Below are 27,807 nucleotides of genomic sequence, written 5' to 3'. Positions count from 1 at the left end.
GCTCCAGCACAGGCTTCCTATGAGGTCACAGCCTCCTTCAGTGTCCTCACATGCTCAACCTTGGGGACCTCTATCGGCTGCAGGTAGAATCACTGTTCCACATCATCCAACATAGACTGTGTGGGAACAGCCCCATTCACCATGGGCTTCTCCACAGGCTGCAGGGGAATCTCTGCAATGAGGCTTGGAGGACCTTCTTCCCCTACTTCACCGATCTTGTTGTCTGCAACATCCCTTACACTTTCTCACTCCTTTCTCTGGTGGCAAAAAGCAGCTGCTGGTTATTATTTCCCTTCTTAAAAATACTGTCACAGTGTTGTGATTCACAGTGCTCTGCTCCCCACAGCCAATACATTGTCACTGCCCCTCTGCAAGGGCAGTGCCTGTGACCAGTTCTTCTGAGAAATCTCTCAGATCCTCAAGCTCTCTCGCTCACGGTGCTACCTCAGTGAAATTGTAATCAGAGCATGTCTAGCTTTTGGGTGTTTTGTGTTCATCGTGGTGTCCTATGTGCAGATCTTCAGGGCTGTGCTGAGGATCCCCTCGCAGCAGGGATGGCACAAAGCCTTTTCCACCTGCCTCCCTCACCTGGCCGTGGTCTCCCTGTTCCTCATCACTGCTGTGTTCACCTACCTGAAGCTCCCCTCCATCATTTGCACCTGGTAGTGACAGTTTTTAGTCAGTGGTTCCTCCAGAATTAAAATTTCCCATCTACAGCATGAGGAACCAGGAGCTCAATGATGCTGTTTGGAAAGTGATGACTGGATGTCTCAAAGCAGCAACAAACTGCTCACTCTGCGTATCACTGGCCATGTAACTCACCTTAGGACCAGTCTGTATTTAGTAGGGTTTTTAGCTGTTGGGTTTGTGTTTTTTCCCCCTCCTAGTTTGTCTCAGCTTCAATAACACAGACCAGCTTCATCCCATTGCTAATGCAGTATCTCCTGGTCTTGTGTGACCCAGACACTGCGCAATGATGGGCTGGGCTCTCTTTCCATCATCTCTGCCTGGAAAGGGGCACAACTTTTTATTCCGTTTTTTTCCCCCTGACATTTATAAAAGTTTTACAAGCACATTTCCAACAGCAGAACCACTCAACTATGTTTCTGAAATGACAGTGCTTTCCCACCATGACAGAACAGGAATTTCCTGGAAGTGTACCAGAGAATCATAGAATCACTTAGGTTGGAAGAGACCCTTATGATCATTGAGTCCAACCAAAGCCTACCCCTGCCTAGTCCAGCTCTAGGCCATGTCCTCAAGCACAACATCTATAGGAACCTTTTAAATCCCTCCAGGGATGGTGACTCCACCACTTCCCTGGGCAGCCTGTTCCAATACTTGACTAATGCTTCAGTAATGAAATTCTTCCTGATATCCAACCTAAATCTCAGTGGTGCAATTTGAAACCATTCCCTCTCACCTTATCACGTTACCTGACAGAAAACACCGGCTCTCACCTCTCTACATTCCTCCTTGCAGGTAGTTGTAGAGAGCAGCAAAGTCTCTCCCTCAGCCTCCTTCTCTGAAGGCTAAAAAGCCCCAGTTGCCTCAGCTGCTCCACAGAGGACTTGTCCTTCAAATCCTTCATCAGCTTTGTTGCCCATCTCTGGACACACTCCAGCATCTCAGTGTCCTTCTTGTAGTGAGGGGCCCACAACCGGACACAGCACTCGAGGTGCAGCCTCACCAGAGCTGAGGGTAATGGAACAATCACTCCCTACTCCTGCTGGTCACACTATTCCTAATCCAGGCCAGGATGCTGTTGGCCTTGGCCACCTGGGCACAGTGCTGGCTCATGTCCAGCCAAGGTATCCACGGACACCCCCAGATCCTTTTCCTCCAGGGAGCTCTCCAACCACTCTGACCCAGGCCTGTAGCGTTGCCTGGGGTTATTCTGATCAAAATGCAGGACCTGGCACTTGGCCACAATAACCCAAGAACCTCATACAATTCGCCTCTGCCCATCAATCCTGCCTGTCCAGATCACTCTTCAGAGCCTACGTGTCATCCAGACAATTAATACTCCCACACAATTTGGTGTCATCTGCAAACTCACTGAGGGTGCACTCGATCCCCTCGTCCAGATCATGAATAAAGATGTTAAAGAGGACAGGTCCCAGCACTGAGTCCTGGAGAACACACCTTGGGACCTGCCACCAGCTGGACTTAACTCAGATCACTACAACCCTTTGGACCTGGCTGCCCAGCCAGTTTCTAACCCAGCACAGAGTGTACCCATCTAATCCATGAGCGGGTAGTTTCTCCAGCAGGGGAAATGCTTTGGGAGACAGTGATGAAGGCTTCACTGAAATCTAGGTAGACCACATCTACAGCCTTCCCCTCATCCACTAAGGCAGCAGGACACCCTGTCATAGAAGGAGATCGGGTTGGTCCAGCACAATCTGCCTCTCCTAAACCCATGCTGACTGGGCCTGATCATCTGAGTGTCCTGCATGTGCTGCATGATGGGACTCAAGATGATTTGTTCTATCACCTTCCCCAGCACTGAGGTCAGGCTGACAGGCCTGCAGTTCCCTGGGACCTCCCTCTGGCCTCTCTTCATGATGGGCGTTGCAGCTGCTTGTGGTTTTTTCCTCCTCTATGTGATTCCCAGAGGCTCTATGACCATTGCCGATTCGCTCGGCCCTGGTCAGCAGCACCTATGGCCTTGAATTGGCCGATGTTTGCTCTTCAGGACCTGCAGAGAGCTCTCGCTGTTCCTTACACCAGACATTTTCTGCAGCCCCAGTTCTCTCCCAGCACCCAGCTACACAAAACTGTGACAGTCACAAAATCCTTACCTCACAATCCCCTTAACTCACAATCTGTCAAATTCCTTACCTCACAAACTATCTCTCAGTCAATCTCCTGACCTCACAATCTATTTCTCAGTCAATCTCTTTACCTGACAGTCTATCTATGAATCAATCTCCTTACCTCACAAACCCCTTACCTCACAATTGGTTACTCTCCTTACCACATAATCTATATCAGTCAATCCCCTTACCTCACAATCATCATACCTCACAATCCCCTTACCTCATAATCTATCAGTTAATCTCATTACCTCACATCTATCAGCCCATGTTCTTACCTCACAATGTGTTTATCTGTCTATCGGCTTACCTCACTATCTATGTGTCAGTCAATCTCTTTACCAGGTCGCACAGGTCAGCGTCCAGAGGTCTTGAATATCTCCAGAGGTGGAGACTCCACCACCTCCCTGGGCAGCCTGTCCCAGGGCTCTGCCACCCTCACTGGGAAAAAGTTCTTCCGCATGTTGGTGCGGAACTTCCTGTGCTCCAATTGCAGCCATTGCTCCTTGTTCTGCCCCTGCAGACCATTGGAAAGAGGCTGGCCATTTCCCCCTGTATCCCACACTTCAGATACTTATAAACATTAATAGGATCACATCTTAACCTTCTTTTCTCAAGGCTGAGCAGTCCCAGCTCACTCAGCCTTTCCTCATAGGGCAGATGCTCCAGGCCCTTAATCATCTTTGTAGCCCTTCTCTGGACTCTCTCCAGGAGATCCCTGGCTTTTTTGTCCTGGGGAGCCCAGAACTGGACACAATACTCCAGGTGGGGCCTGACCAGGGCAGAGTAGAGGGGGAGGATCCCCTCCTGTGACCTGCTGGCCACACTCCTGTTGATGCCCCCCAGGATCCCACTGGCTCTCTTAGCCCCCAGGATACACTGCTTGCTCATGGCCAACCTGTCACCCACCAGCACCCCCAGGTCCTTCTCCACAGAGCTCCTCTCCAACAGTTCAACCCCCAGCCTGTACTGATTCCAGCAGTTATTCCTTCCCAGGTCATGATGTCAGGCACTGTTAGGAATGATCCCTTGGTAGGAACAAACATGAGTCCCAAGGTTACTGGGGCTGCTCCTGGGCTACCTGGCATGGTTTCAGGACAGGAACATATTTCTGCCCCCAATCCTCCTATTTGGGAGCTACTGCTGGACCTTTATCAGTTTTAAATATGGACACTGTTAGCACACGGAATGACAGAGGCATCGTTAGGACCGTTCCCTTGCCAAGGAAAGACCTGAGGGTCGTGGTTTTACCCCAGCTGAGGGCTGAGATCCAGGCAGCTGCCTGCTCTTTAAAGGAAAAGAGGAGGGGGAGAAGTGATGACCAAAAGCCTCCCCATTTCACTGGGCATTGGACTACCACTGGGCCCTGTGGTGTGCCAGGACACATCCAAGTGGCTCCATGACACAGCACGTCTGTATCTTCTCACTTTGTCATCCTGAAATTGCTCCCTCTGATTTCCTGCTCTAATCAGCATTCAGGAAGGCACGTGTCAATGTTCTGAAGGAGTTTCATCACCCACAGCCCTGAGCAGCTTCTACTAAACCTCCAGGAATCTTCATTCCTGCCATGGCTCTCCACACTCAGTGCCTTTCCCCTGGAAGCTTGTTAGTGTGCAGCCACTATCATCAGTTTATTCTTGCCTCTCAACTCAGACTAACTTAGGAACTCTGGGAATATGTATTAAAAGTAGGAGAGGAAATACACATCCTCCTGAGTCCTTGGGGTGTCAGGACACTGTCACACTGTGCACTGAAACTTGCCTTTAGGGTATTTCCACCTGCCCTGAGGACATGGACTGTGTCTCAGGGCCCCTTTTCAGCAGACTCTCTGGCCATGTGCCCTGTCCTTTGCTTTTGGGGTTTACTCCACCCCCTTACAGTTTTTTACTCATAATTGGGGAATGTGTTTTATGGGTTTTTTATCATTTTTAATAATTTTTTTTCAAAATGAGGAAGAATTCTGTTTCTATTCCCAGCCAGTCCTCAGGGTAAATGGGGTGGGAATTGCAGCAAAGGGGCTGCAACATTCAGCTGCAGACTCAGTGCAGAAGCCTGATGGAGGAAAAGAGAGCAACTCCCAAGCATCCCTTGGAGACATGGTGGGGTTGGGGAGGTGTAAAGGTGTCTAGGCAGTGTGGGAACTCAGGGAGAGAGCTATTGTGAGCTTTCCACACCTCCTTAGGAGATCCTCTGGTTCAATTTTAGTTGGAGAAAGCTCCTGTCACTTCTGTAAATTGAAAAACTAAAAAGCCTGAAAATATTTAAAAACCCTTTTTTTTTTTAATTAAGTGCTCATTGAAATCTTCCACTTTAATTAGAGTCCTGAAACCTCTCCAATTATCTTCACAAGTGTGGTAAACCCTGAAGAAAATGATGGGCAGACACACAGCTCGTTAGGGCTCTTTCAATTTTAATGAGCCCTGTGGTGTATTTGGTGCTGATTCCATGAACTGTGAGGAGATTGAAGCATCTCTCCAAGAGTGAAGGTCAGAAGAACAAGCTGAAGTGTTAATTAGAGTGTTAATTGGCCCCACTGAGGCCCATTACTGAGAAAGCCTCTCTCCTCAGGAAGGGGTTAGAGCAGAGAAGTGGAGTCTGTGATTTAAGGTAAACTGAGGCACTGTGCAGGTGGAGCTGATGCTGAGTAAAGCCTTGATGGATTTTATCAAGCAGAAGAGCCAGCCCCACAGAAGTGGGATTCTGCCCCCTGCACTGCCTCAGGGCTCTTCCTGGGCCAGTGTCACATGGGGTGTGTGATGCAGCGTGTGGTACAAGGGTACCACAGCTCCCAGCATCCTGAGGGGGTGCAAGGAAACAATGAGGCCCCAGTTCTGTGAGATTAGTATGTGTGGTGGTTTAGGCCTGGCTGGAGGCCAGACGCCCACCAAAGTCGGTCTATCACTCCCCTTTTTTTGGACAGGGGAGAAAATAGATATAGAGAGGCTGAGGAGTCAAGATAAGCACAGGGAGAGATCATCCTGTAGTCAACGACACGGCAAAACAGACTCAACACAGAGTGAAGGACAGAAAACTCTCTGATTGACGACACTGCACTACACAGACAGTGACACCAGAGTCGCGTCAGAAGTGTGACCAGATCTCAAAGCACCTTCCCCCACCCCTCCCTTCTTTACAGACTTATTTTAGTCAGGATTTTGCTCCCTTCTCTGGTGGCAGATGCAGCTGCTTGTGTTTCTCTTTCTCCTGTATGTGATTCCCAGAGGCGCTGTGACCATCGCCAATTGGCTCGGCCTTGGTCAGCAGCAGCTCTGGCCTTGAATCAGCCAATGTTTACTCTCTGGGGTCTGCAGAGAGCTTCTGGCTGCTTCTTACAGCACCCGTTTTCTGCAGCCCCCATTCTCTCCACCAGCCTCACCCATAATTTACCCCCAAATTCTATTAATTTTTCCCAGAATTCTCATAATTATTCCACAAATTTCTTAATTATCTTTTAAATTTCCTTAATTTACCCCAAAATTCCCTCATATTTTCCACAAACTCCTTCATTTCCCTCAAATATTTACCCCAAAATTCCCTCATATTTTCCACAAATTCCTTCATTTCCCCCAAAATTCCTTTATATTCCTCCAAAATCCTCTAATTTTTCCAGCTGGGACACTGGTGGAGTCCAGAGGGGCTTCAAGACACCCGGGGGGTCCCTGCACCTCCTCTACAAGGCCTCTGGCTTTGACTTCAGCAGCACCCACATGTTCTGGGCTCGCCAGGCCCCCGGTAAGGGGCTGGAGTGGGTCACACACATTAGCAACGATGGGAGCAGCACCGACTACGGGTCATCGGTCAAGGGCTGGTTCAGCATCTCCAAGGACAACTCCCAGAGCACGGTGATGCTGCAGATGAACAGCCTCAGGGATGGTGACACGGCCACCTACTACTGGTGGTGGCCTTGACCCCATCCCTGTATCCCCACCTCCCTGGAGAACCGGTTTGTCCCATTCTCAATCTCTTTTAAGTCATCTTGGAGTGTTTCTAACCAAAATCTCCCCCAGTTTCCTTCAGAACCCAACTGTGGGGCCCACCGACCCCTTGAAGGAAAACTTGGCGGCACAAGAACAGGCTGTGCCAGGCTGTGGGAAGAGGAGTCGGCCAGGAAGGAAGCCAGCTTGGCTGAGGAGAGAGATCCAAGAAGTCGCCTCCACGTCCATGTCCTCGTCCTTCAAGGGGAGCAAGTCTGGGCTGAGCCTTTGCCATGGCTCCTGGGGTCAAGGTTTGGGTTGGGGTTTGGGGCAAACACGGCCGAGCCATGAGGGGAATGGTCAAAGGACCCAGCCATGACCATTCCACCCCAACCCTCCACTGGTCACCCCAACCCTCCACTGGTCACGCCAGCCATCTGCCCTTGGAGCGACGCGTGGCCCAGCTTTGGCGTCCTGCCCCCAGCTCAGCTTCCTCCAGCTCTTTCCCAGTTCTGGGTCGCTGGGTGCTGGGAGAGAAGAGGGGCTGCTCAGACCAAGTGCTGTGCTTGGCGGGGGCTTTGACCCAGAGGTTCACTCCCTTTCCCATCTTCTTACTGTGGCTTTTACATGGCCTCTGGGCAGCTGGCAGGCTTGGGGACTCATCCTGAATCCTGGAAAAGCCAGAATCAAAGCCTCAGCAGGCCCCCAGCTGACCCTCACCCCCCGGGCAAGGGGCTGGGGGCATTTGGGAGGCCAGGGCCAGCTCCTCTTGGTCTCCCAAATAATTTGACTAGTAAAGGCTGAGGGAAAGAAGGAATTCAGGACCTCAGCCTTGTCCTCATCCCTTGTCACTCCTGTTCCCCCTGCGTCCAGTCAGGGGTGGAGATTCCCCTTGACCCTCCTGTTCCTGTTCATCTCCCTAGAGAAGGACTTTGATTCTCTGGTACAGAACTGGCCAGGCTGAGTCCCAGTTGGGCTTCAGCCCTTCTGACTTTCTCCCCATGTGATCTCCCCACATACGGCCGGTCAGGTAAGGCCCAGTCAGCAAGGCGGCCGGTCAGGCAAGGAGACCGGTCAACATGGCGGCCAGTAAGGCAAGGAGACCGGTCTACATGGTGGCTGGTCAGGCAAGGTATCAGGTCAGGTAGGCAGCTGGTCAGGCAGGGAGGCCGGTAACCAAGGCAGTTGGTCAGGCAGGTGTATGGTCAGGCAAGGTGGCCAGTGAGGCAGGGAGGCCGGTCAAACAAGGTGTCTGGTCAGGCAGACGGCAGGTCAGGCAAGGCGATCGGTCGCTGAGGCGGCCGGTCAGTGACGGTGGCCAGTGAGGCAGGTGGCCGGTCAGTGAGGCAGCCAGTCTCTAAGGCAGCAGGTCACTCAGGTGGCCGGTTGGGCAATGCGGCTGGTCAGGCCAGGCAGCCAGTGTGCATGGTGGCCACCTGACCCGCCACCTGACGTGACCTGTCACCTCCCCTGACCCACCGTGAACAGCACCTATGGAGACAGCTCAAAGGTTTTCTGGCAAACTAAAGCCCTCAGAGCCACAATGCTAGGGGCTGCTTGTGGGCTGCCTGGGGAGGTTTCAGGCCAGCTATGTCTTTCAGTCCTGGCTCCTTTGGTTTGGGAGTTATTGCTGGACGTTCGGCATGTTTTCAAGGGAGCACTTCTGAGGCCGTGAACAGCAACTACAGAGAGAGCTCAAAGGTTTCCTGGCAAACAAAAGCCCTAAGAGCCGCCCACCTGACCTGAACGGCGGCCTTGCCTGACCAGCCGCGTAACCTGACTGGTCACCTTCGCTGACCTGACCAGCCGCCTTGCCTGACCTGACCAGCTGCCTTGACCGACTGGCCGCCTGACCTGACCTGCATGGCCGCCTGAACCGACCGGCCGCCTTGTCCAACTTGATAGGCCGCCTGCCCGACCGGCCGCCTGAACTGACCGGCTGCCTTACCCGACCTGACCAGCTGTGCGATCTGACTGGTCCCCCTGTCCTACGGGCCGCCTGACCTGACCTGACTGGCCGCCTGAGCTGACCGGCCGCCTTGCCCAACTGGCCACTTGATCTTAGCTGACAGGCCTCCTGACCTGACCAGCCGCCATGCCCGACCAGCCTCCTTGACCGACCTGACAGGCCAACTGACCATCCGCCTCTCCCAACCTGACCGGCCGCCTGCCCGACCTGCCCGGCCGCCCGACCCACCAGACTGTCCACTGCCCGACCAGCCTCCTGACCTGACCGGGCTCCTTGCCCGACCTGACCGGCCGCGTACCCGACCGGCCACCCTACCTGACCAGCCACCTCGCCCGACCTGACCGGCCGCCTGACCTGACCTGACCCAACTGGCGGCCTGACCTGACCGGCCGTCTTGCCTGACCTGACCGGCTACGCGATCTGACCGGCCACCTGCCCGAACTGACTGGCCGTGTGACCCGACCGTCCACCTGAACTGATTGGCTGCCTTGCACGACGTGACCGGCTGCCTCCCTGACTGGCTGCCTGGCCTGAACTGACCAGCCACCTGACCTAACCACCCGCCTCGCCCGACCTGACCACCCGCCTGCCCGACCGGGCCGCCTGACCTCACCTGACCGGCCACCTGACCTGACCGCCCGCCCGAACTGACTGGCCGCCTGCCCCACCTTACCGGACGCCTGCCTGACCTGACCAGCCTCCTTGCCCAACATTACCGTCCGCCTGACCAACCCGCTGCCTTCCCGACCTGATCGTCCGCCTGAGTGACCGGCTGCCTGTCCTGACCGGCCACCTGACCTGACTGGCTGCCTTGCTCTTCTTACTGGCCTCCTACCCGACTGGCTACCTGACCTGACCTGACCAGCCGCCTGACCTGACAGGCCTCCTTGCCCGCCTTGCCAGACCAGCCACCTGACGTGACCGGCCGCCATGCCTGACTCGATGCCTGACCTGACCTGACCGGCCTCCTGACCTGACAGGCCGCCTGCCTGACCAACGGCCCGACCTGTCCGGCCATCTTGCCCAACCTGACTGGCTGCCTGCCCGACCTGCCGCCTGACCTGACAGGACTCCTTGCCTGACCTGACTGGCCGCGTGATCTGGCCTGCCGCCTGCCAGATTTGACCGGCTGCCTTGCCCGACCAGCCGCCTGACCTGACCGGCCACCTCGCCCGACCTGACCTTCCACCTGACCTGACCAGCCACCTGACCTGACCTGATCTGACTGGCCACCTTACCCGAATTGACCAGACGCCTGCCCGACCTGACGCCTTGCCCGACCTGACCGGCCACCTGCCCGACCGGCATCCTGACCTCACCAGTCGCCTTGCCCGACCTGACATGCCGCCTGCCCAACCAGCTGACTCACCTGAGCGGCTGCCTTGCCCGACTGGCCGCCTGACCTGACCTGACTTTCCACGTGACCTAGCAGTCCGCCTTGCCTGACCGGCCACATGACCTGACATGACCAGACACCTGACCTGACTGGCCGCCTTGCCCGACCGGCCACCTTGCCTGACCTGACCGGCCGCCTGACCAGCCGCCTTGCCCAACCTGATCGGCTGCCTACCTGACCGGACGCCTAACCTGACCTGACCTGACCGGCCGCCTGACCTGACCTGATCTGACCAGCCACCTTACCCGAATTGACCAGATGCCTGCCCGACCAGCCGCCACACGTGACCGTACAACTCTCCCGACCTGACTGGCCACCTGACCTGACCGGCCGCCTGACCTGACCTGACCTGACTGGCTGCCTGACCTGACCGGCTGCCTCACCTGACCTGTCCGGACCGGCCACCTTGCCCGAACGGACCAGCTGCCTGACCTGACCTGACCTAACCTGACCGGACGCCTGACCTGCCCATCCGCTTGACCTGACCGGCCGCCTGACCTGACTTGACTTGACCGGCCGCTTGACCTTTCCGGCCACCTTGCTGGACCAGCCGCCCCACCTGACCGGCCGCCTTCCTGACCTGAACGGCCGCCTGACCTGACTGGCCTCTCTGACCGGCTGCCTTTCCCGAACAGCCGCCTGACCTGACCTGACCAGCTGCTTGACCTGACCGGCCACCTTGCCTGACAGGCTGCCTCCCCGACTAGCCGCCTGCCTGATCTGACCGGTCGTCTTCCTTTACCTGACTGGCCACCTGACCGACCGACCACCTGACCTGACCTGACCTGACTGGCCCACTCCCTGACTGGCCACCTGACATGACCTGACCTGACCTGCCGCCTGACCTGTCCAGATGCCTGACCTGAACTGACGTGACCGGCCGCCTGACCTGATAGGCTGCCTTGCCAGACTTGACTGGCCGACTACCTGACTGGCCGCCCGACGTGACCGGCCGCCTTCCCAGACTTGTCTGGTCGCCTGCCTGACCGGCAGCCTGACCTGACCGGATGCCTAACCTGACCTGGCCAGAATGGCCACCTGACCTGACCGTCTGCCTTGCCTGACCTGACCGGTCGCATGCCCGACCAGTCGCCTGACCTGACCGGCCACCTGACGTGACCAGACCGGCCGCCTGACTTGACCGGCCGCCTTGCCTGACCGGCCAGCTTATCTGACCGGCCGCCTGATGTGACCTGACCTGACTGTCCGTGTGACCTGACCGACCGCCTTCCCAGAGTTGACTGGTTGCCTGCCTGACCGGCCAGCTGATCTGACCGGCTGCCTTGTCCGACGGGACTGGCAGCCTGTCTGACCAACGGCCCAACCTGACTGGCCCCCTTGCTCGATGTGACCGGCCTCTTGCCCGATCAGCCCACCGACGTGACCGGCCTCCTGCCCGATTGGACGCCCGACCTGACCGGCCACCTTGCCCAACCAGCTGCCTTGCCCAACCGGCTGCCTTGCCCAACCAGACTGGCCACCTACCCGACCGGCCACCTTGTCCAACAGGCCGCCTGCCTGACAGGCCACCTGCCTGACAGGCCGCCTGACCTGACCGGCCACCTTGCCCAACCTCACCGGCCACATGACCTGACTGCCCACCTTGCACAACCTGACAGGCCACCTGACCTGACTGCCCACCTTGCTTGACTGGCCACCTGCCTGACCTGACTGGCCGCCTGACCTTACCTGACCGTCCGCCTGACCTGACCTTACCCGACTGGCTGCCTGACCTGACCTGACCGTCCGCCTGCCTGAATGGTCGCCTTGCCAGACTTGACCAGCAACCTGCCTGACCGGCCGCCAGCCCTGACCGGCCACCTCACATCACCGGCCAACTTACCTGACCGGCCATCTTGTCAGACTTGACCGGTCGCCTGCCCGACCAGGCGCCCGACCTGACTGACTGCCTTACCCGACCGGCCGCCTGACCTGACCGGTCGCCTTGCCAAACTGGCCGCCTGACCTGACCTGACCAGCTGCCTGACCTGACCGGCCTACCAACCTGACAGGCAGCCTAGCAAGACCTGACCGGCCGCCTTGTCCGACCAGCTGCCTGACCTGACCGGCCGCCTTGCCCGACCTTACCAGCCACCTGCCTGTCCGGACGCCTGACCTGACTGGCCGCTTCTGGACCTGACCAGCTGCCTTGCCTGACCTAAGTGGCCTCCTGCCCGAACGGCTGTCTGACCTGACCGGCCACCTCGCCCAACCAGCCGCCTGCCTGGCTGGCCACCTGACCTGACTGGCCGCTTCTGGACCTGACCTGACCTAACCGGCCAACTGCCAGACCAGCCGCCCGACCTGACTGGCCGCCTTCCTAACCTGACTGGCTGCCTTGCCTGACCTGACCGGCTGCCTTGCCCGACCTTACCAGCCACCTTGCCCGACTAACCACCTGACGTGACCGGCTGCCTTGCCCAAGCGGACGCCTGACCTGACCTCACAGGCCACCTGACCTGACCAGCCGCTTTGCCCATCTGACCACTTTGCCCAACCTGACTGGCCGCCTGTCCCTCCAAACCGGCTGCCTGGCTGACCGACGGCCCGACCTGACCAACCAGCTCACCCTACCTGACTGGCCTCCTGACCTGACCGTCCGCCTTGCCCAACCTGACCAGCCACCTGCCTGACTGGCTGCCCAACCTGACCAATCGCCTGACCTGACCGGCCGCCTAACCTGACCGGCTGACTTGCCCAACTTGACAGGCCGCCTGCCCGACCAGCTGCCTGAACTGAGTGGCCGCCTTGCCCGACATGACCGGCAGCCAGCCCGACCGGCCGCCTGCCCAAACGACCGCCTGACCTGTCCGTCCGCCTGACCTGACCTGACCGGCCGCATGACGGTCAGGTCGGGCAAGGCGTCCGGTCAGGTCAGTCGGCCAGTCGGGCAAGGCGATCGGTCAAGTCAGGCAGCTGGTCGGGCAAGGTGGCCGGTCAGGTCAGGCAGCCAGTCGGGCAGACGGCCGGTCAGGTCGGGCATGGCGGCCAGTCAGGTCAGGAATCTGGTCAGGTCAGGTCAGGTCATTCAGCCCATCAGGTCAGGTGGCCGGTTGGGCAAGGCAGCCTGTCAGGTCAGGTTGCCAGTCAGTTCAGACATGGCAGCCGGTCAGGTCGGGCAAGGCAGCCAGTCACGTCAGGTCATGCGGCAGGTCAGGTCAGGCGGCCGGTCAGGTCAGGTCAGGCAGCCAGTTGGGCAAGGTGACCGGTCAGGTCAGGCTGCAGGTCGGGAAGGCGGACGGTCAGGTCGGTCAGGCGTCTGGTCAGGTGGGGCAGGCGGCCAGTCAGGTCAGGCAAGGCGGTCAGTCCTGTTGGGCAAGGCGGCCGTTCATGTCGGGCCGTCGGTTGGGCAGGCAGCCAGTCAGGTCGGGCAAGGCGGCCGGTCAGATCGTGAAGGCGGCCAATCAGGTCAGGCGGCCGGTCAGGTCAGGCGGCGGGTTGGGCAGGTGGCCGGTCAGGTCATACAAGGCGGGCTCTCAAGTCAGGTCAGGCGGCCAGTCAGGTCAGTCGGACGGTCGGGCAGGCAGCAGGTCGGTCAGGCATCTGGTCAGGTGGGGCAAGCGGCTGGTCAGGTCGGGCGGCTGGTCAGGTCAGGTATTGCGGCCACTCGGGCATAGCGGCCGATCAGGTCAGGTGGCCGGTAAGGTCATGTGAGGCGGCCAGTAGGGCATGGCAGCCGGTCAGGTCTGGCGGCTGGTCAGGTTGGTGGCCGGTCAAGTCGGACAAGGTAGCCAGTCAGGTCAGGCGGCCGGGCAGGTCAGGTCAGGCGGCCAGTCAGGCATGGTGGCCGGTCAGGTCAGTCAAGGTGGCCAGTCAGGTTAGGCGGCCGGTTGGGCAAGGCCGGTGTTCAGGTCAGGTAGGCGGCTCCTAGGGCTTTCGTTTGCCTTTGAGCTCTCTCCATAGGTGCTTTAAACGGCCTCAGAAGCGCTCCACTGAAAACATGCCGAACGTCCAGCAATAGCTTCCAAACCAAAGGAGCCAGGACTGAAAGACATAGCTGGCCTGAAACCTCCTCAGGCGGCCCACAAGCAGCCCCTAGCATTGTTGCTCTGAGGGCTTTAGTTTGCCAGGAAACCTTTGAGCTGTCTCCATAGGTGCTGTTCACGGCCGCAGAAGTGCTTCATAGATGCTGTTCACGGCGTGTCAGGGGAGGTGACAGGTCACGTCAGGTGGCGGGTCAGGTGGCCACCATGCACACTGGCTTCCTGGCCTGACCAGTGGCCTTGCCCAACCGGCCACCTGAGTGACCTGCTGCCTTAGTGACTGGCTATCTCACTGACCGGCTACCTGCCTCACTGGCCACCTTCACTGACCGGCCGCCTCGGTGACCCGCTGTCTGCCTGACCAGACACCTTGCCTGACTGCTTGTCTGCCTGACAGGCCACCTTGGTAACGTGCCGCCTTCCCTGACCAGTTCCCTTGCTGACCAGACGTCTTGCTGACCAGACAATATGTTTGACCGGCCTCCCTGCCTCATTGGCCACCTTGCCTGATCATATGCCTGCCTGACCAGCTGCCTTGGTTACCGGCCGCCTGCCTGACCAGCCGCCTACCTGACCTGATGCCTTGCCTGACTGGTCACCATGTAGACTGGTCTCCTTGCCTGACCAGTTCCCTTGCTGACCAGAAGCCTTGTCTGAACGACCACCATGCCTGACCAGCCACCTTAGTGACCAGACTTCCGTTGCCCACCACCCGCAGCCCCAGGACATCCCACGCTGCCTGGGGACGGGCCCCCGTTGCCATGGCCTCCCTTGGCGTTGCTGCCTGTGGCTGGCAGCTGGCTGCCTCCCCCTTCTCCGGCTGTGTGTCTGCCGGGTGCGCCTGGAGCGGGGTCTCTGCCGGCGGCTGCTCCAGCTGTGGCTGCAGCGGTACCCGGCCATGGCTCCTGCTGCCACGGCTGCTCCTGGCCTTCTGGCAGCCCCACAGCCGCAACACCCCAAGTTATAGTGGAGGGTGAGTGTGACGTGTGATGACATCACAGTGCCGAGAGGTGACAGTGCAAGGGGCAGCCAACCACGTGCCGCCACCTGGGCAAAGTCAGTGCCTGGCGTCGCCTGGGAGACCAAGAGGAGCTGGCCCTGGCCTCCCAAATGCCCCCAGCCCCTTGCCCGGGGGGTGAGGGTCAGCTGGGGGCCTGCTGAGGCTTTGATTCTGACTTTTCCAGGATTCAGGATGAGTCCCCAAGCCTGCCAGCTGCCCAGAGGCCATGTGAAAGCCACGGTAAGAAGATGGGAAAGGGAGTGAACCTCTGGGTCAAGGTCCCCCCCCCAAGCACAGAACTTGCTCTGAGCAGCCCCTCTTCTCTCCCAGCACCCAGCGACCCAGAACTGGGACAGAGCTGGAGGAGGCTGAGCTGGGGGCAGGACGCCAAAGCTGGGCCACGCGTCGCTCCAAGGGCAGATGGCTGGCGTGACCAGTGGAGGGTTGGGGTGACCAGTGGAGGGTTGGGGTGGAATGGTAATGTCTGGGTCCTTTGACCATTCCCCTCATGGCTCGGCCGTGTTTGCCCCAAACCCCAACCCAAACCTTGACCCCTGGAGCCATGGTAAAGGCTCAGCCCAGACTTTCTCCCCTTGAAGGACGAGGACACGGACGTGGAGGCGACTTCCTGTATCTCTCTCCTCAGCCAAGCTGGCTTCCTTCCTGGCCGACTCCTCTTCCCACAGCCTGGGACAGCCTGTTCTTGTGCCGCCAAGATTTCCTTCAAGGGATCGGTCGGCCCCACAGTTGGGTTCTGAAGGAAACTGGGGGAGATTTTCATTAGAAACACTCCAAGTTGACTTAAAAGAGATTGAGAATGGGACAAAATGGTTCTCCAGGGAGGTGGGGATACAGGGATGGGGTCAAGGCCACCACCAGCACCACCAGGAGCTCTGGCTCAGTAGTAGGTGGCCGTGTCACCATCCCTGAGGCTGTTCATCTGCAGCATCACCGTGCTCTGGGAGTTGTCCTTGGAGATGGTGAACCGGCCCTTGACCGATGACCCGTAGTCGGTGCTGCTACCATCGTTGCTAATGTGTGTGACCCACTCCAGCCCATTACCGGGGGCCTGGCGAGCCCAGAACATGTGGGTGCTGCTGAAGTCAAAGCCAGAGGCCTTGCAGAGGAGGCGCAGGGACCCCCCGGGTGTCTTGAAGCCCCTCTGGACTCCACCAGTGTCCCAGCTGGAAAAATTAGAGGATTTTGGAGGAATATAAAGGATTTTTGAGGGAAATGAAGGAATTTGGGGAAAATACGAGGGAATTTTGGGGTAAATTAAGGAAATTTAAAAGATAATTAAGGAATTTGTGGAATAATTATGAGAATTTGAGGAAAATTTAAGAGAATTTTGGGGAAAATTAGAGGTGAGGCTGGTGGAGAGAATGGGGGCTGCAGAAAATGGGTGCTGTAAGAAGCAGCCAGAAGCTCTCTGCAGACCCCAGAGAGTAAACATTGGCTGATTCAAGGCTGGAGTTGCTGCTGACTAAGGCCGAGCCAATTGGTGATGGTCACAGCGCCTCTGGGAATCACATACAGGAGAAAGAGAAACACAAGCAGCTGCATTTGCCACCAGAGAAGGGAGCAAAATCCTGACTAAAGTCTGCTAAGAAGGGAGGGGTGGGGGAAGGTGCTTTGAGATCTGGTCACGCTTCTGACCCGACTCTGGTGTCACTGTCTGTGTAGTGCAGTGTCACCAATCAGAGAGTTTTCTGTCCTTCACTCTGTGTTGAGTCTGTTTTGCCGTGTCGTTGACTACAGGATGATCTCTCCCTGTGCTTATCTTGACTCCTGAGCCTCTCTATATCTATTTTCTCCCCTGTCCAAAAAAAGAGGAGTGATAGATCGACTTTGGTGGGCATCTGGCCTCCAGCCAGGCATAAACCACCAAACATACTAATCTCACAGAACTGGGGCCTCATTGCTTCCTTGCACCCCCTCAGGATGCTGGGAGCTGTGGTACCCTTGTACCACACGCTGCATCACACACCCCATGTGACACTGGCCCAGGAAGAGCCCTGAGGCAGTGCAGGGGGCAGAATCCCACTTCTGTGGGGCTGGCTCTTCTGCTTGATAAAATACATCAAGGCTTTACTCAGCATCACATCCACCTGCACAGTGCCTCAGTCTACCTTAAATCACAGACTCCCATTTTCTGCTCTAACCCATTCCTGAGGAGAGAGGCTTTCTCAGTAATGGGCCTCAGTGGGGCCAATTAACACTCTACAGCAGTTCAGCTTTTTCTTCTGACCTTAACTCTTGGAGAGGCTGCTTCAATCTCCTCACAGGATCTGCAGTTCATGGAATCAGCACCAAATACACAACGGGGCTCATTAAAATTGAAAAAGCCCTAACGAGCTATGTGTCTTTTCTTCAGAGTTTCAAGACTTGTACAGCTAATTGGAGAGGTTTCAGGACTCTATTTAAAGTGGAAGATTTCAATAAGCACTTAATTAATAAAATAAAAAAGTAGTTTTAATATTTTTCAGGCTTTTTAGTTTTGCAATTTATAGAAGTGACAGGAGCTTTCTCCAACTAAAATTGAACCAGAGGATCTCCTAAGGAGGTGTGGAAAGGTCATAACAGCTGTCTCCCTGAGTTCCCACACTGCCTAGACACCTTTACAACTCCCCAACTCCAAGGGATGTTTGGGAGTTGCACGCTTTTCCTCCATCAGGCTTCTGCTCTGACTCTGCAGCTGAATGTTGCAGCCCCTTTGCTGCAATTCCCACCCCGTTTACCCTGAGGACTGGCTGGGAATAGAAACAGAATTCTTCCTCATTTTGAAAAAAGTTATAAAGGAAATAAAACACATTCCCCAACTCTGAGTAAAAAACTGTAAGGGTGTGGAGTAAATCCCAAAAGCAAAGGACAGGGCACATGGCCAGAGAGTCTGCTGAAAAGGGGCCCTGAGACACAGTCGGTTTCCTCAGGGCAGGTGGAAATACCCGAAAGGCAAGTTTCAGTGCACAGTGTGACAGTGTCCTGACACCCCAAGGACTCAGGAGGATGTGTATTTCCCCTCCTACTTTTAATACATATCCCCAGAGTTCCTAACTTAGTCTGAGTTGAGAGGCAAGAATAAACTGATGATAGTGGCTGCACACTGACAAGCTTCCAGGGGAAAGGCACTGAGTGTGGAGGGCCATGGCAGGAATGAAGATTCCTGGAGGTTTAGTAGAAGCTGCTAAGGGCTGTGGGTGATGAAACTCCTTCAGAACATTGACACATGCCTCCCTGAATGCTGATTAGAGCAGAAAATCAGAGGGAGCAATTTCAGGATGACAAAGTGAGAAGATACAGATGTGCTGTGTCATGGAGCCACTTGGATGTGTCCTGTCACCCCACAGGGCCCAGTGGTCGTCCAGTGCCCAGGGAAATGGGGAGGTTTTTGATCATCTCTTCTCCCCCTCCTTTTTTCCTTTAAAGAGCAGGCAGCTGCCTGGATCTCAGCTCTCAGCTGGGGTAAAACCACGACCCTCAGGTCTTTCCTTGGCAAGGGAATGGTCCTAACGATGCCTCTGTCATTCCGTGTGCTAACAGTGTCCATATTTAAAACTGATAAAGGTCCAGCAGTAGCTCCCAAACAAGAGGATTGAGGGCAGAAATATGTTCCTGTCCTGAAACCATGCCAGGTAGCCCAGTAGCAGCCCCAGTAACCTTGGGACTCATGTCTGCCCCTACCAAGGGATCGTTCCTAACAGTGCCTGACACCATCACCTGGGAAAGAAATAACTGCTTGAATCAGTACAGGCTGGGGGATGACCTGTTGGAGAGGAGCTCTGCAGAGAAGGACCTGGGGGTCCTGGTGGGTGACAGGTTGGCCATGAGCCAGCAGTGTGTCTTGGGGGCTGAGAGAGCCAATGGGATCCTGCGGGGCATCAAGAGGAGCGTGGTCAGCAGGTCAAAGGAGGTGATCCTCCCCCTCTACTCTGCCCTGGTCAGGCCCCACCTGGAGTATTGTGTCCAGTTCTGAGCTCCCCAGGACAAAAAAGCCAGGGATCTCCTGGAGAGAGTCCAGAGAAGGGCTACAAAGATGATTAAGGGCCTGGAGCATCTGCCCTATGAGGAAAGGCTGAGTGAGCTGGGACTATTCAGCCTTGAGAAAAGAAGGTTAAGAGGGGATCCTATTAATGTTTATAAGTATCTGAAGTGTAGGACACAGGGGAAAATTTTCAGCCTCTTATCAATGGTCTGTGGGGGCAGAACAAGAGGCAATGGTTTCAAGTTGGAGCACAGGTAGTTCCGCAACAACATGCGGAAAGATTTTTTCCCAGTGAGGGTGACAGAGCCCGGGACAGGCTGCCCAGGGGGGCTGTGAAGTGTCCCTCTCTGGAGATATTCAAGACCTTTCTGGACACTGACCTGTGCGACCTGTCCTAGGGAAGCTATTTTGACAGGGGGTTGGACCTGATGATCTCGTGAGGTCCCTTCCAACCCCTACAATTCTGTGACTCTGTGACTAATAGATTGTGAGGCAAGGGGATTGACTGATACATTGAAAGATGAGGTAAGGGGATTGACTGATAGATAGTGAGGTAAGCCGGTAGAGAGGGATTCACTGATAGATAGATGTGAGGTAAGGGGACTGATAGAGAGATTGTGACATAAGGAGATTGTGAGGTAAGGAGATTGATAGATAGATTGTGAGGTAAGAACATGGACTGATAGAAAGATGTGAGTTAATGAGATTGATAGATTATGAGGTAAGGGGATTGTGAGGTAAGGGGATTGTGAGGTATGATGAATGAGAGGGGGATTATGAAGTCACAGGATTGATTGACAGACAGATTGTGAGGTAAGGGGATTGAATGAGATAGATTGTGTGGTAAGGAGAGTAACTAATAGATTTTGAGGTAAGGGGATTGTGAGGTAAAGGGGATTTTGAGTTAAGGAGTTTGTGAGGTAAAGAGATTGATTCATAGACAGACTGTCAGGTAAAAAGATTGACTGAGAAATAGATTGTGAGGTCAGGAGATTGACTGAGAGATAGTTTGTGAGGTAAGGAATTAGACAGATTGTGAGTTAAGTGGATTGTGAGGTAAGGAGTTTGTGAGTGTCGCAGTTTTGTGTAGCTGGGTGCTGGGAGAGAACTGGGGCTGCAGGAAATGTCTGGTGTAAGGAACAGCCAGAGCTCTCTGCAGGTCCTGAAGAGTAAACATTGGCCAGTTCAAGGCCATAGGTGCTGCTGACCAGGGCCGAGCGAATCTGCGATGGTCACAGAGCCTCTGGGAATCACACAGAGGAGAAAAAAACCACAAGCAGCTGCAACGCCCATCGTGAAGAGAGGCCAGAGGGAGGTCCCAGGGAACTGCAGGCCTGTCAGCCAAGAAGGCCAACAGCATCCTGGCCTGGATCAGGAATAGTGTGACCAGCAGGAGTAGGGAAGTGATTGTTCCATTATCCTCAGCTCTGGTGAGGCTGCACCTGGAGTGCTGTGTCCGGTTTTGGGCCCCTCACTACAAGAAGGACACTGAGATGCTGGAGCGTGTCCAGAGAAGGGGCAACGAAGCTGATGGAGGATTTGAAGCACAAGTCCTCTGAGGAGAAGCTGAGGCAACTGGGGTGTTTTAGCCTTGAGAAAAGGAGGCTGAGGGGGAGACCTTGCCGCTCTCTACAACTACCTGCAAGGAGGAATGTAGAGAGGTGAGAGCCAGTGTCTTCTCTCAGGTAACATGTGATAAGATGAGAGGGAATGGTTTCAAATTGCACCAGGGGAGATTTAGGTTGGATATCAGGAAGAATTTCATTACTGAAACATTAGTCAAGTATTGGAACAGGCTGCCCAGGAAAGTGGTGGAGTCACCATCCCTGGAGGGATTTAAAAGGTTCTTATAGATGTTGTGCTTGAGGACATGGCCTAGAGGTGGACTAGGCAGGGGTAGGCTTTGGTTGGACTCAATGATCATAAGGGTCTCTTCCAACCTAAGTGATTCTATGATTCTCTGGTACACTTCCAGGAAATTCCTGTTCTGTCATGGTGGGAAAGCACTGTCATTTCAGAAACATAGTTGAGTGGTTCTGCTGTTGGAAATGTGCTTGTAAAACTTTTATAAATGTCAGGGGGAAAAAACGGAATAAAAAGTTGTGCCCCTTTCCAGGCAGAGATGATGGGAAGAGAGCCCAGCTCATCATTACGCAGTGTCTGGGTCACACAAGACCAGGAGATACTGCATTAGAAATGGGATGAAGCTGGTCCATGTTATTAAAGCTGAGACAAACTAGGAGGGGAAAAAAAACCCAACCCAACAGCTAAAAACCCTACTAAATACAGACTGGTCCTAACATGAGTTACATGGCCAGTGATACACAGAGTGAGCAGTTTGTTGCTGCTTTGAGACATCCAGTCATCACTTTCCAAACGGCATCATTGAGCTCCTGGTTCCTCATGCTGTAGATGGGAAATTTTTATTCTGGAGGAACCACTGACTAAAAATTGTCACTACCAGGTGCAAATGATGGAGGGGAGCTTCAGGTAGGTGTACACAGCAGTGATGAGGAACAGGGAGACCACGGCCAGGTGAGGGAGGCAGGTGCAAAAGGCTTTGTGCCGTCCCTGCTGCGAGGGGATCCCCAGCACAGCCCTGAAGATCTGCACATAGGACACCACGATGAACACAAAACACCCAAAAGCTAGACATGCTCTGATTACAATTTCACTGAGGTAGGACCATGAGTGAGAGAGCTTGAGGATCTGGGAAATATCTCAGAAGAACTGGTCACAGGCACTGCCCTTGCAGAGGGGCAGTGACAATGCATTGGCCGTGGGAAGCAGAGCACTGTGAATCACAACGCTGTGACAGTATTTTTAAGAAGGGAAATAAAACCCAGCAGCTCCTTTTTGCCACCAGAGAAAGGAGTGAGAAAGTGTAAGGGATTTTGCAGACAACAAGATCGGTGAAGTAGGGGAAGAAGGTCCTCCAAGCCTCATTGCAGAGATTCCCCTGCAGCCCGTGGAGAACACCATGGTGAATGAGGCTGTTCTCTGCAGCCCATGTTGGATGATGTGGAACAGTGATTCTACCTGCAGTCGATAGAGGTCCCCAAGGTTGAGCATGTGAGGACACTGAAGGAGGCTGTGACCTCATAGGAAGCCTGTGCTGGAGCAGGTTTGCTGGTAGGGCTGTGGAGGACCGACGCTGGAGCAGCCTGTAATTATCTGAAGTTATGTGGGAAAGACTCACTTTCATGCAGGACTGTCTCCTGTGGGTGGGACCCAATGCTGGAGCAAGGGGAGACAGTGAGGAGTCCTCCCCCTGAGCAGGAAGGAGCAGCTGAGACGATGTGCGATGAACAGACCCCAACCCTCATTCCCTGTTCCCCAGTGCCACTCAGCTGGAGACAGTAGAGAGTTAAAGAGTGAAGTGGACCCTGGGATATGAAGGGAGAGTCATCGGTGGGTGTTTAAAAATTTCATTTCTCTAGGTTCTTTTCTCATTTCTCTGCTCTCTTTGGATTGAGTGATGCAATAGATTGATTTTATTGTTGGTGTCAAGTCTGTATTGCCAGTGAGAGTAACAGCTGCATGACCTCCCCCTGTGCTTTCTCCCTGCCTGATTTCTCTGTCCTGATCATTCTGCTCCCAGGCAGAATGATCTCAGAGATGAGATCAGGGAGTGATCCCCATGAGGTCTGAGACACCAAGAGGGAGCCTACAAGAACGTGTCTTCTCCTGCTGATCTGAGTCAGGCTCCTGGGATGGAAAGAGCTCATGGCAACCCAGCAGCGCTGCAGAGAGACAGCTCTGCCCAGGAGCAGCTCCTTTGCCAAGCACACAGGGCTGGGGACACTGCCTGTAGGCACTGAGGGGAGACCTGTGAAGCTGAGAGCTGATGGAAGCTGAGAGCTCACTGCAAGAGAAAGGTAAAGAGACTTTGCTTTGAATTTTCTGCTCTTGGTGTCTGGATGGGAAGTGGGAGCTGAGCTTTTCTCGATAACTTTGCAGAAGGCAGTGCAAGCTCATTGGTCATTAGGATTTGTCAGAGCTTCTCCTGAGCCCTGCACACACAGAGGTTCCCCTGGGCAGTGCCCTGATGCCAGGAGGGGTCTGCAGAGCACAGCTGACCGCAGGGCAGGTTGGATGAGGTCTGTGAACACAGAGCAGGAGGTGACATGGGCAAAGACAGGTAGCTGCAGTGTCATCTCCAGGCAGCAGAGACATTGTCAGGGAGAGAGAAGGAGCTGCTCCCAGAAATGCCCTGGCAGTGGCGATTTGGTACCTCCCTGACATTCCTTGCAATGCAGAGCCTTTCCCTCTCCAAACCCCTGGTTTCTGTCACCCAGCACAGACTCTGCACACAGAGTGCCAGTGTTTCAGGCTGAGCCTTCTCCTTGGCAGCCCAACCCACAGAGAGGAAAAACCCCCGAGTACCTGTCTGTCTGTCCCTGTACTTCCCGCCTGGGCTGGAGCATTTCTCCCTGTTTCCTCTCCTGTCCTTACTGCCTTTGTCTCCTGGTTACCTGGGGCTCTGGGCATGTCCATTGGTGGGGCTGACCTTGAGCTGACCCTCACTTCAGGACCCCAATATGTAGGACTTCCCTCTTTCCAGCAGTGGTAGAATCAAGCCAGAACAAAGCAGACCTCCCAAAAGGGACCTGACAAAATTCTCCCTGAATACAGAGAGTCAATTTGAGGGCATTCCATAAGTAGTGGAAGGGATTTTCCTCAAGGAAAGATTCCCTAATTTCTCTTTGCCTTTTCCTTCTTGGACAGGTCTCCACACTTAATGTCAGCAGATGTCCAACAGCAGCTCCATCAGCCAGTTCCTCCTCCTGCCCTTTGCAGACACACGCGAGCTGCAGCTCCTGCACTTCTGGCTCTTCCTGGGCATCTACGTGGCTGCTCTCCTGGGCAATGGCCTCATCATCATCACCATAGCCTGTGACCACCACCTCCACACCCCCATGTACTTCTTCCTCCTCAACCTCTCTGTACTTGACTTTAGCTGCATCTCCACTACTGTTCCCAAATCCATGACCAATTCCTTATGGGATACCAGGGCCATTTCCTACACAGGATGTGTGGCTCAACTCTTTTTCTTTTTATTTTTGATCTCTACAGAGCTCTGTCTCCTCACTGTCATGGCCTATGACCGCTACGTTGCCATCTGCCACCCCCTGCACTACGGGACCCTCCTGGGCAGCAGAGCTTGTGTCCAGATGGCAGCAGCTGCCTGGGGCAGTGGGTTTCTCCATGCTGTGCTGCACACAGCCAGTACATTTTCACTGCCCCTCTGCCATGGCAATACCCTTGACCAGTTCTTCTGTGAAATCCCCCAGATCCTCAAGCTCTGCTGCTCAGATGCCTACCTCAGGGAAACTGCAGTCCTTGTGTTCAGTTCCTGTTTAGGTTTTGGGTGTTTTGTGTTCATTGTGGTGTCCTATGTGCAGATCTTCAGGGCTGTGCTGAGGATCCCCTCAGAGCAGGGACGGCACAAAGCCTTTTCCACCTGCCTCCCTCACCTGGTGGTGGTCTCCCTGTTTATTATCACTGGTGTGTTTGCCCACCTGAAGCCCCCCTCCATCTCCTCCCTATCTTTGGACCTTGTATTGGCATTTCTTTACACAGTGGTTCCACCAGCAGTGAACCCCCTCATCTACAGCATGAGGAACCAGGAGCTCAAGGATGCCATGTGGAAAGTGATGACTGGATGTTTCTAAGCAGCAATAAACTGCTTGTCTTCTGCATACCACTGAAAATGTAACTCCTGTTATGATCAGTTCATTTTTAATAGGGGTTTTCGTTGTTCTTTTTTGGTTTCACTCTAGTTTTGTTAAGCTATAAAAACACAGTCAACGTTCGTCTCATTCTTAATGCAGTATCTTCTGCTCTTCCATGTAATGATGAGCTGTGCTTTCTTTGCATCATGTCTGCTTCCACAGAGCCATTTTTTTCCTCTTTTTTTACCCTTTGATTAATAAAAAAATTACAAGAACATTTTCATCAGCTGAACAAATTGAGGACGTGCCTGTAATGTTAATGCTTTCCCACCTTGACAGAAGGGGATAAGGACAGTTTGCTGACAAAATTCACCATGAAGGTAGAATAATATTGGCCAGTTACACTGACAGCCAGTGCTAACACAGGGTACCTTATTGACCTGACAATTACAGAGTGCTGTCTGACAGCAAAGACAGACTGCCAGAACCAGGACATTATCCACCCCTGTTTCCACACCATACACATCATGGCCAGACCTTACATTTTCAGAGTATTGGGGACGCTCATAACATCACTGATCTATTATGTAGAACATCTGCCATGGACCCATTTAGTAATACACCAAAAATTTACTGTCTATGCTTAACTAGAACTACAACCCCTTTGGGTACACACTGGACTTCCCCATTCTTTCACATCCCCCACCAAGTGGACCAAAATCCCTGAGCAAAAGCAATCCTGTGGATGGGTTTGCCTTTGTCTGAAGAAGGAACATCCCAGAGTGTCTTCCCCAACAGGTTTTTCATGTGTAATACAGGCACTTTATGCCCCTCCACAGTCTATTGAAAACTGCGGTGGTTTGGCCCTGTCTACAGGCCAAATGCCCATCAAAATCCTCCTATCACTCCCCTTTTCATCCAGAAAGGGGAGAACATAGATAGTGGGAGGCTTAGGATTTGACATAAGGACAGAGAGGTATCACTCTGCAATTAGTGTCACGGGCAAAACAAACTCAACACAGAATAAAGGAAAAAAAAGTAATTTATTACACTACAGCTACACACCCAGTGACACCAGAGTCAGGTAATGAGAAGAGTGTCCAGGTCTTGAAGCACCTTCCCCCATCCCTCCCTTCTTAGCACACTTCACTTTAGTCATGATTTTTCTCCTGTCATCCACCCCACAGTGACACAGGGAGAGGCAGGGCCTGGGGGAATGTGGTTTCAGTCAGTTGCTCCCGAGTTGTTTTCCTTCTTAGTTGGAGGGGGTGGAAATCCACACCCCCTTCCCCTGCTGCACACTGTCTGTCTGTCTCTCTCTCTCTCTCAAATCTTCTAAATCTTCTAGGGAGATACCATGACAAAAGGTTCCAGCACAACACCCACACATCAAGGCAGCTCAGACATGACTAGATGGGGAAGTTGCTGCAAGGAGAAGAATTTTTGCATTGCAGGGGATGCCATAGCAATCAGAGGTGCTGAACTGGAATCTGGCCATGAGCACATTGGGCTGCACTGGGAGGAACGTGGCCACGCAGACAAGTGCCCTTCTGGTCCATCTGGACTCAGCACAGGTGAGGCCACCTCTGGAGCAGCCAGTCCCAGTGTGGGGCTCCCCGGTCTGGAGGAATGGGGAGGAACTGTCACATGGGCAGAAAGTCTGCCAAGATACGGGTAGGGGTCTTGTGTGGAGAGGATGACAGACCTGGGCTTCTTTAGCCTGGGGAAGGGGAGCCTGAGGGAAGCCCTCTTGTGCTACATGAAGAAAACATAAGAAAGGAAGTCAAGGTGAAACTGCAGCTTTGAAGGTCAGAGTTGCCATGAGGATAAAGAAATGTCACTCTGAGGGCAGTGCTGTGGTGCTTGAAGTCACTTGGAGGAAATGTGGATGAGCTGGTGGCTTTGTGTTTGTGGGAACAGCTGATGAGGAGGGAAAGACAGCAGAACAGGCAGGTACATCATGGAGTGAGATCAAGGTGGGGAAGGGGGTTGGGTACCTGCAGCCTGCAGGGAAACAGCACAGGCGTGGGGCAGTGTGGGATGGGCTGTGGTGCAGATGGAGAAGGGTGCCAGCCAGGTCTTTGACTCCTTGACTAGAGCTGATATCCCTGCCATAGAGGCCTCAGAGGAGACACATTGTCCTCACAGTCATGGAGTATCATTGCCTCCTTACATCCATGGCAGGGGAGGACACCATTTGTTATACCAATGTCCGTCCCTTGTAATCACACCCCAAGGAAGAGCCCTGAGACACAGGTGGGGGTCAGAGTCTCCCTGCCCAAGGGCTGGGGGTCAGCACTTGGCATTTCTGCTTCATCAGACCAAGCCAGGGTGTCCTCAGCATCAGAGCTGCCTGCGCTGAGCCTGTGTTTGTCCTCATGGCCTCCAGTTGTCTGCTTTAAGGAGCCCATGGGGAGGCTTTGTCAGTAACAGCTCCCAGTGGGTCTTGTTAATGCTTCAAGGTACTTTGGGCATTACTCCTGACTTGAACTTCTTGAGAGGTTTCCTCACTCTCCACTTGGTATCTGAGGTATCTGAGAATAAAAGACACCATGGGGCTCATTAACATCCAGAAAGCCCTTACAAGAATGTCTCAAAATTTAAAAAAAAACAAATTAAAGAACTCAAGACTTCCACAACTACTTGGACTTTAGTTAGGTCTTTAGTGATGAAGATTTCAAAGGAATTTCCCATGAAGGAGCTTTTTCCAGTCTTAGGTATTTTCTGCCATGGCTCAGTTGATATAAGGAGTGACAGCTGCATCATGTGATGGATATCTGTCTCCTAAGGAGATCTGGACAGGCAGGAAAGGCAGTTTCTTAAGATCCAACCTTTTATGGAGAACCTTGCTCTTCCTGGAGACCAACAGTTCCCCAGCTGGCCTCCTGGGACTCCCAACACTTTTCCTCACAGTCTCTCCCAGAACAGTTTAAATCAGATACATAGAAAGGTCGCTAACAAACACACTGACCTCCTGCCAGAACAGTTCATAAGAGTACTGAAAGATGGGATGTTTTCCAACTCTCTGAAGCTCAAATCAGACACCGGAGACTGAGCATCATCTGAAAG

The 27,807-nt window shown here is 54.2% G+C and overlaps 2 protein-coding genes across 2 annotated transcripts in view; one reads left to right on the top strand and one right to left on the bottom strand.

Moving 5' to 3' along the window:
- Nucleotides 1-14,844, bottom strand: part of LOC311203003 (olfactory receptor 14A16-like) — a gene marked incomplete at both ends in the record, with an annotated part of 34,188 nt that extends 19,344 nt beyond the window's left edge. The window contains one exon of the mRNA XM_084277641.1: nucleotides 14,757-14,844. Within this exon, the coding sequence (XP_084133767.1) occupies nucleotides 14,757-14,844 (88 nt within the window). The remainder of the gene's footprint in view (nucleotides 1-14,756) is intronic.
- An 8,970-nt stretch (nucleotides 14,845-23,814) lies between these two features.
- LOC311203000 (olfactory receptor 14I1-like) lies at nucleotides 23,815-24,738 on the top strand (the record flags this gene model as incomplete). Its single annotated transcript, XM_084277638.1, has 1 exon — nucleotides 23,815-24,738. One exon carries the CDS (start codon nucleotides 23,815-23,817, stop codon nucleotides 24,736-24,738), a length of 924 nt encoding a protein of 307 aa, XP_084133764.1.
- Nucleotides 24,739-27,807: the final 3,069 nt, after the last annotated feature.

The sequence above is a fragment of the Gallinula chloropus genome (assembly GCF_964237585.1).
Source record: "Gallinula chloropus genome assembly, chromosome: 34".
Classification (NCBI taxonomy): Eukaryota; Metazoa; Chordata; class Aves; order Gruiformes; family Rallidae; genus Gallinula; species Gallinula chloropus.
This window is presented reverse-complemented; position numbering and strand designations above follow the sequence as displayed.